The sequence below is a fragment of the Monodelphis domestica genome, chromosome 7 (assembly GCF_027887165.1).
Source record: "Monodelphis domestica isolate mMonDom1 chromosome 7, mMonDom1.pri, whole genome shotgun sequence".
NCBI lineage: Eukaryota > Metazoa > Chordata > Mammalia > Didelphimorphia > Didelphidae > Monodelphis > Monodelphis domestica.
In genome coordinates, this window is record NC_077233.1 from 159820800 (window position 1) to 159829951 (window position 9152).

Below are 9152 nucleotides of genomic sequence, written 5' to 3' on the forward strand. Positions count from 1 at the left end.
GATCTGACCATTAGGTTTCACTGTCATTGGAATTTTGGGTATTAAACTAATGATTGAAGATGATCTATAGGCAAAACAGAAATAAATTCTGTTTTTTCTTAAATTTCATAATAAGATTTGCCTGAAAAATCCTTTTATTTTAGTAAGGGAGTCAAGAAATAAGTGCTTTTTAAATGCCTACTATGTAGGAGCACTGTACTAAGTAAACACTTGGTAATTATCTCATTTAATTCTCACAACAACCCTGGGAGATGGTGTAATATTTAAAGGGATTGTAGACCATCGAAGAGGGGCAGGGGATAAGGAAGGTTTTGTAACCCGGAATTGGAGTTGGAGGGAGAGAGGAAATATGGCTGCTGGTGAGGTAAAAGGAGAGAGATACCCCTGCTGAGAGGCTATCTTTGAAAAATGTGGTTCCCAGAAATGGGTCACCTATGATAGCCTGAGGAGATTTCTTCTCTATTGACTGATGTTAAAGATACCCCAGAGCAGGTAAGCTTAGGCCCCCCCTCCCCCCAGGGACAAGCCAGACCAAGGTAGCCCAGCAGGGTTCCTTTAGGTAGCCCAGCAGGGTTCCAATAAGGACCATTTATAGTTGAATGGCTGTCCTGAGGTTCAGCTCCCTCTATGTCCCCCTGAAATGATAGTCCTCTTATCTGACTGCAGTTATTTAAATAAAGATGAATTTTAATAACAAGTTTGGATTGGGGGCGGGGGTTTCAGGGAAGAGGGAATGGGGATTTCCCTAGATGAAGTTTGAGTCTCAGCTTTTGAGCTGAGGCCAGGCCTCACAGGTGTAAGGGGAAATTTTAGGGTTGTGACAATCTAATTTTTATTGGCCACCAGGGAATATCCCAAATAAAATACCCAAGTCAGTTTGGAAATTTTATGGTGGTTTAATATAGAGGGAAGGAATTAAGGAGAAGAGAGAGAGAAGGGGTATAGGATTTCTCCCACATGGCCTGTGCCAGGGGGAGTTCAAAGACCTCCACCACAAGGTCTCTTCAGAAGATTAGAGGCTTCCTAAGAGGATAGTGTTTTGGAAGGTAAAGGAGAAAAGAATCAGCCTAAACTCTGAGAGAGCTCAGAGAAGTCACCTCACCGGAACTAGGTTACTAAGCTTCCCCAGTAGTGTATCAAGGACTCTCACTGCCAAACCTGGACAATAGCTGCTGCCACACCAAGGTGCCAAGACACTTAGCTCACTGCTGCTGGAGACACCTCTCCACGAAAAAAGGCCAAGAGAAGAAGTGACGTGAAATATATAGACTGTTTTTACATCACTTTCCTGTGTCTCACATGTACCAATGGTAGCTTAAGCTTGACTTAGGACAGCCCAGGGGTCTGTCAGTTGTTTCTGATTTGTCATTTGCTAGCACATATCTGTCATAGGCCATCCTTCTCAATATTAATTCTTAAGTAGGGGTTTAGACATTCCTGTTTTGTTAGATTAAGCAGGGTGAAGTAAATCTAAAGTTCACACAGTCTGGTGGAGGGTTTCTTCTATTCCTGTCTATGCTAATGCTAGCTTTTTAAGTTCAAAGTCTTAGCAGTAGACAGCAAGAAGAAGAAAAGGTTCTGACCTTCAGAGCTGGTTGGGCCTGTCTCTTCGGGCTGATGCCCCTAAAGACCGGCCTTACAGTTCAAACCGGTCCCCTTCAATCCCTTTGTTCAATGACTGGATCACAGGAATCCAGGTAGAGCACACAGTTGGAAAGATCCAGGAATAGAGGTACTTCTATCCCAAGACAGGGAAGAGAGTCTCCTTCCAGTCTGAGGGCCAGGAAGCAAGAGACCAACTGTCACTCTAAGTTGCCCTCCCCCCCCCACCAACTGTCATTGCTGTCCATCAATTTCATTCTAACCTTCCAACTGCTATTTGCTTCACCTCAGTGGCAGAAAGTCCAGAACTTGTTTCAGTTTTCCTTTCCACAATAGGTACTGTTATTACTTCCATTTTTTACAGTTAAGAAACACAGTGACTTGCTCAGGGTCTCCCATCTAGTAAAATATCTGAGGCTGGATTTGAACTCTGGTCTTCCTGACTCCAAGCCTAGGGATCTATACATAATGCCACCAGCTGGCATTCTTGTTGGGCCAATTCCAAAAGTGACCTATAGCCCTCTTAGTACACTATACTGAGTATAATTTAGTCCCCATAAGATGGGTGGTGCTTTCTAAAAACTTGAATTTCTCACTTTTATTCTTCAAACAGAAAAGGTACAAATGAGAATTTAGTATTAGTTGGAAGTGAGAAGATTGTGCTAGATGATCTGTAAGATATCTTTCAACTTTAAATTTTAGTTTTTAGAGCTAATTGAAGCCCTAAAGTTAAATTCTCTCATTTTATGAGTAAAGTAATTGAAGCCCAAAGAGTCTGTGACTAGACCATCCTCCTTTTTAGATCTCTCTAAAGTATAATAAAGGCATCTGGGTGGTGAGAGTCAGGGCCTGGAAAGTCAGGAAGACCCAAGTTCAAATTCTGCCTCAGATACTTACTAGCTGGGTGACTCTGGGCAAGTCACTTAAATTCTGCTTCCCTCACTTTCCTTATCTATAAAATGAACTGGAGGAGGAAATGGCATACCACTTCCAGTATCTTTGCCAAGAAAACCCCAAATGGGGTCACAAAGAGTCCAACACAAAGCTGAACAAACAACAAAGCATAATAATCATTCTGTTGGTTTTCCACAGGAAAAATTGGAAGAGTGCATAAAGCAATTAAAAGCAGAAAGGATTATGAGAGTCAAGGCTGATAAACGAGTAACTGAGGTAAAATTAAAATGAATTTGTGTTTTTGTGGTTCATGTTTGAGCTGAGATATTTAGACTTTAGAATGAAATTTAAGTTAGTACATTTGAAAATTGGTTGCTCTGTTAATGTTAACTTTAAATTCATGTATATATTCCGTTGATTGGTCTGTAAGGGTAAAAATCTACATTATTTCTGTGTTTTATTTAGCTTTGTTCCTTAAGCACCAACTTAGTGTATAGTAGCATGTGGAAAAACATAGAGGGTGCAAAAGAAATTTAAGAACTAAGCAAGCTTTGGAGTCTAATAATATGCATAGGAAGTTGTGAAGCCAATAAGAGTATTAAAAGCAAGTGTAAAATAATAAAGAAGAGATGGTTTGTATATGCCAACAGAAACATAAAGCAATAGAGTGGCTCACGTTCCTCAGAGTTAGTAAAGGCTTTTTAAAGGTGAACTTGAGCCTTGGGAAATGATTGAAGGGCATTGATTCAGCAGATGCAATTTATAAAGTCCCTACAGAGGCAAGGCAGAAAGGGTAACATCAGCAAGGGCATAGATGAAAGAATGGGCACAGCAACTTGATAGAAGATCCTGGGGGAGGCAAGGGCAATGTGGTGTGATCGGTGGCAGGATTGGCTGGCTTGTTGAGAGCCTTGAATGTAGAGCTAAAAAGTTGGCATTAAATTCAACAAGCAACAGAAATCACCTTTAGGAATTTATCCCACAATTACTTATAGGGAGATAACAAGAAACAAATGAAAACACAGTATTCCCACAACTTTTTTATTTAGTTTGTACTTTTATATATTTTCTCCAAGTAAAACTTTAATTTTATTTCATAATTGAGAGAATGTTTCAGCCATTTTTCTAACAAAGAAAAGTAAGCACTTTTCTGGAAATCTACTATGAATTAAACAAATCATTGGGAAGCTTTTTTTTTGTTATGTAATCATTTAGGATTATTAATTCATAAGTTGGTTATGTAATCACTTAGAAGAGGCCACTTGGGATGATAGTTGGAAAAGCTGGCCTCAGAATCAGGAAGATGTGGATTCAAATACCATTTCTGACATATACTGACTTCCTGACCCACAGGCAAGTCACTCAGACTCTGCATATCCAGGCAGGAATCTAAAACAACTTAAGTTGCAAGGTAGTTTCTTATATTTGTTGGTTATAAGTAGTTTTCCTGGGAACTCTCATACTATTTTGAGAAATAAAAAATAAATATAATTCTTAATACTATTACCCCAAGATTATGGGGAATGATTATCAGTTTTGACAATGAAACTTAATGGAATACAACTAATTTCTTATTCCTTATTTCATTTCAACTTTGTTTCATTTACAATGAATGACAATTATATTCTCTTCTAGCTGGAACTTGAGAATTCCCAGTTGCGAAATATAAATTTCTCTCTGTCTGAGGCTCTTCATGCACAATCACTAGCAACCATGATTTTGGAAGATGATGGTGTTTTGGGTAGTATTGAGTCATCTTTCCAAAAGTTCCATGCTTTTTTGGATCTCCTTAAAGATGCTGGGTAGGTTTCATGCTTTTTCTTTCCTTAGTTTAACTTTAGCTTTAGGAATTTTCATCACCTACCTAAGAAAGATTTAATAGTCAATTAATTGCAGTTATAATAAGCTGGTATTGCATTATACTAAAAAACGAATGGAAAATGGTGAGTTCCTATTTCTAAAGGTAGAAAGCACAATCATGCATGAATTAACCTAAGAAGGCAGTAACTAACAGGTATGAGATATGGTATAGTGTATTAATGTTGGTAAAGAATTAAAGTGATCTCTATTCAACAATAGTTTTTTAGAAGATTGTTCTCAAAATTTGGACAACATTCTTAGAATACAGATAAGATAATTTACAGTGAATAAGATAGGAAAAGGGTCTCATTTTGAGGCCTAACTATGAGATTCCATTTTAATCAATTTATTTTGCTCTGATCTGAGCCATAGATATGTATTTGTAATAACCATTAATTCTTCCCCTCATCTAATCTCTCTTCTAGGCTTGGGCAGCTCGCTACAGTAGCTGGTATAAATCAATCAGATTTTAATTTCTTAGATCATCCCCAGATGAACTCTACAATTAATGCTTTATTTATAGAAGGAAAGAAGGAACTTGAAGAAAGGCCAGAGTCTAATCAGAATACCCAAGGACCAATGCAGAGCATCCAAGTAAGTGAAGCTATGTCATCCACATTTATATAATAATCTTGCTTTCATCCTTTAGAACATTGCTGAAAAGATCTATTTAATAACATTAGGTTCATGATTTAGCCTTGCAAATGCTGTTTTAATGTTTGTTTATTTTAGTACATTATAAGTAGTGAAATTATACTATTACATTAATAATGTAAGATTACATTATTTTTCATCATTGATTTTGTTATTTCTGTTTCATATGCATTAAATGATAATTAATTGTATATATAGCATGTAGGTAGGATAAAGTGCCAGACCCAAATGTTTACAATTTGCTTTTATATGTTATTTTGCTTATTTCTCACAGTTTAATAGGGTATAAGTAATAGAATTATTATTCTCATTTTATAAATGGGTAAAATGAGGTTCAAATTGGAAGGGGAAGTTAGAGATCATCTGTTCTTAAATAGAAATCCAAGAAAGGTTATGACTTCCCCAAAGTTTCATTTTATTGTTATTCATTCATTTTCAGTTGTATAACCTTTCATGACCCCCTTTTGGGTTTTATTGGAAAAGATAATGAAGTAGTTTGCCATTTCTTACTCTATCCCATGGTACAGGTGAGGAAGCTGAGGCAAAGAGGGTAAAGTGACTTAGCCAGGTTTACATGGCCAGTGAGTATCAGAGATCAGGTTTGAACTCATATCTTCTACTAGATAGCAGCTAGTATAACCTGAACTAGAATACAGATCACTTAATGCCTAGGCCAGTACTCTTTCTACTAATTTTATTGTGAGGAAAATGCTAAATAATTTAGTTCTCTATATAGCAATTGAAAAATGGACTTAATTAATATTAATAATTTGATCTGATCTAGAACAGAAGGTTAGTAAGCATTGTATTAGGCTACCAATGGATTCTATATCTACAGAAGTTTGTCAAAGATGGAATAGATATGGATTTTATCTAGGCTGATTTAAACTTTAACAAGCTTTTAATTAAGAACTGGGCTCCTGGACCTCTTTAAGATTCTTTCCATATCAATAATTAGTAAACAGATATATAGTTAATAAAATATGAAAGTGAGGTTTTTAAGATAATAGACCCTCAGAGTAGAAACACCAAGGAAAAGCAACTGCCTGAATACAGCGGTTGAGGGGACATGATAGAGGAGAGACTCTAAATGAACACTCTAATGCAAATATTATCAACATAGCAATGGGTTCAAATCAAGAAAACATGTAATGCCCAGTGGATTTACGTGTTGGCTATGGGAGGTGGGGGGGAGGAAAAGAAAATGATCTATGTCTTTAATGAATAATGCTTGGAAATGATCAAATAAAATATTAAAAAAAAAAGATAATAGACCCTCAGAGTCTGTTGAGTTTGCCATAAGCTGATATAAATAAACTGTTTTGAAGGAAGACAGTAAGAAATCAGAATAAAACCACAGTGGTATAAATTAAGTACTTTGAATGATTGATCATACATAGGTCAAAAAGATAGTTTTTTAAGGGTTTTTATATAAGTAAATATGTTTAGATATATATATATATCTAGGGAGAAAGATTGAAAGTCAGTTTTTAGTTATCTAAATTAATAAGAGGATCTAGGCAATTTTAAAAATGAACACTCAGTGGCTTAAGTGTATTCCAAATATAAAAATAGCTACCTACATGGAGGTGACTTGCAGGGACTTCCCTTCACTGGCTTCCTGCCTTCTCCTCTTTTCCCTTTTGAAGGTTCCACCTTGAAGCACAACCTCTTTGAAACCTTATAATTTATAAATTTTGACATTCCTTGATGTGCCTTCCACATTCTTGAGACTGTGGTAGGCAGTAGAAAATGTCCTTATATATAGCTGAATAATTGTTGAAGTTTCTCAGGAGCAAGGAGATACATCCCCCCAGAACTTTGTGGGTAATCAGCAGTTGAATTTAAATGCCCTTTATTTATTTATTAATAAAGTTACAGTAGCCAGTAGAAATTTTGTACTATTGCTATTAATGAAGTCGTTTTAACTAATTTAAATTATACTTTTCGATTTCAGAAAGTTAGTGGAGATTTTAGAGGTTCTTTGCCTCTTGGCACCCTCCAGTTTCCAGTTTCTACTCTGGAAGCCTTACCTCCTTCCAAAGAAGTTCAGGAAATTAAGGGCACTGATGATCAGCCGGTTCTTCCTAAAGAATGTGTCCCCTCACCATTATTATCATTTTTAGAAAATATGATTGTTGAAGCTCAAGATCAAAGAAAAGAAGAGGAGACTTTCAGAAGCAGTAGAACTTCCTCAGAGAAAAGTCCCAGAATGAGTGAACATATCTCAAAACACTCTTCTAAGAAACGGTCTGAAAGTTCTTCTAATTCCTTCCCTGAGACTCCAGTAAGCCAGAAAAGCCGAGGACACAGGGAGCATACCCCTTCGGATCCTGAAAAATTAAAACATCCATCTTCAAAAAAATGCAGCCTTTCTAGGAAAGAGACTAGAGAAGTAACAGTAATATCTAAGGCAGATAAAAGTAAACACAAAACATTAGAACGTTCTAAGAGTGAAACAGTAGTATCTGATCCTGAAATTCCAGAAAGTATTCATTCTCTATCAAGCACATGACTCAGGTCTAAATATTTGAAATTATGTCTTGCCTTAAGAATTTCAATAAAATTGGAAGCATGGACCTGGAAACCATTTGAGAAAATTTACTATACCTCTTTATAATGATGAAATGTTTAGTGTGTATATCTTCCTCATAGTATGAACATTTGAACAGTTTTAGTACAGATATTCAAATCCCTAAAGGATCTTGTTTTCCTCAGCTTTCATGGACCAGTTTTTCTTTTTAAAGTACATTTATTTCCAGTTATAAATAAACTTTTTAACATTCATTTTTTTAAAATTTTGAATTCCAAATTCTCTCTCCCTCCCCAATCTCCTCTGAAAAGACTATACATGTTCAGTCATGAAAAATTTTTCCATATTACTCATATCGTGAAAGAAATATAAACCCCCCAAGATCCCAGAAAAATAAAATTTTTAAAAAATATGCTTTGATCTGCATTTAGACTCCTATTTTTCATCCTGGGTCCTTCAGAATTATCTTAGATCTTTGTACTGCTGAAAATAGCAAAGTCATTCACAGTTGATCATGGTACAATATTGTTATTATTGTGTATGATGTTCTGGTTCTGCTCACTTCACTTTGCATCAGTTCATGTAAGTCTTCCCAGGTTTTTCTGAAATCATCATGCCTTTCATTTCTTATGACACAGTAGTATTCCATCACCATCATATACCACAAAAATTGTTCAATTATTCTCCAGTTGATGGGCATCTGCTCACTTTCCAATTCTTTGCCACCACAAAAAGAGCTGCTATAAATATTTTTGTACATATAAGACCATTTCCTTTTTTTAAGATCTCTTTGGGATACAGACCTAGTAGTGGTATTGTTGAGTCAAAGGATACTATGCACATTTTTATATGCTTTTGCATATAGTACCAAATTGACCTCCATAAAGATTGAATTAATTTACAACTCTACCAACAGTGCTTCAGCGTCCCAATTTTCCCATATCCCCACCACCATTTGATTTTCCTTTTCTGTCACATTAACCAATCTGATAGGAATGAGGTGGTACATCAGAATTGTTTTAATTTTCATTTCTTTAGTGGTGATTTAAAACATTTTTCATATGACTATAGATATATTTGTTATCTTTTTCTGAGAACTACCTGCTTATAACCTTTGACCATTTATCATTTGGGGAATGGCTTGTATTCTTATAAATTTGACTTGAGTCTCTAGGGAAATGAGACCTTTCTCAGAAAAAAAAAAAACTTGCTTTAAAAATTTTCCCCCCAGTTTCTTGCTTTCCTTCTAATTTAGCCTAATTGGTTTTGTTTGTACAATACATTTAAAATTTAATCACAATTATCCATTTTACATCTCATAATACTCTTATCTCTTATTTGTTCATAAATTTTTCCCTCATCTATAAATCTGACAGGTAAACTATTCCATGCTCCCCTAACTTGCTTATGGTATCACCCTTTATGTCTAAGTCATATATTGATTTTGACCTTCTCTTGGTATATAGTGTGAATGTTGGTCTATACCTAATTTCTGGTTTTCCCAGTAATTTTTGTCAAATGTTGAGTTCTTACCCCAAAAGCTTGGATTTGGGGATTTATCAAACACTAGTATAGTCATTTTACTACTGTGTATTGTATACCTAATCTA

General features: G+C 35.7%; 1 protein-coding gene across 2 annotated transcripts in view; it reads left to right on the top strand.

Annotated features, from left to right (window-relative positions):
• The window catches only part of CEP78 (centrosomal protein 78), a 34357-nt gene extending 26402 nt beyond the window's left edge, over positions 1-7955 (top strand). For both annotated transcript variants that reach the window (XM_007499014.3, XM_007499016.3), the window contains 4 exons: positions 2695-2772; positions 4132-4298; positions 4782-4950; positions 6968-7955. In XM_007499014.3, the coding sequence (XP_007499076.2) occupies positions 2695-2772; positions 4132-4298; positions 4782-4950; positions 6968-7525 (972 nt within the window). In that variant the 3' untranslated portion in view covers positions 7526-7955. The remainder of the gene's footprint in view (positions 1-2694; positions 2773-4131; positions 4299-4781; positions 4951-6967) is intronic.
• Positions 7956-9152: the final 1197 nt, after the last annotated feature.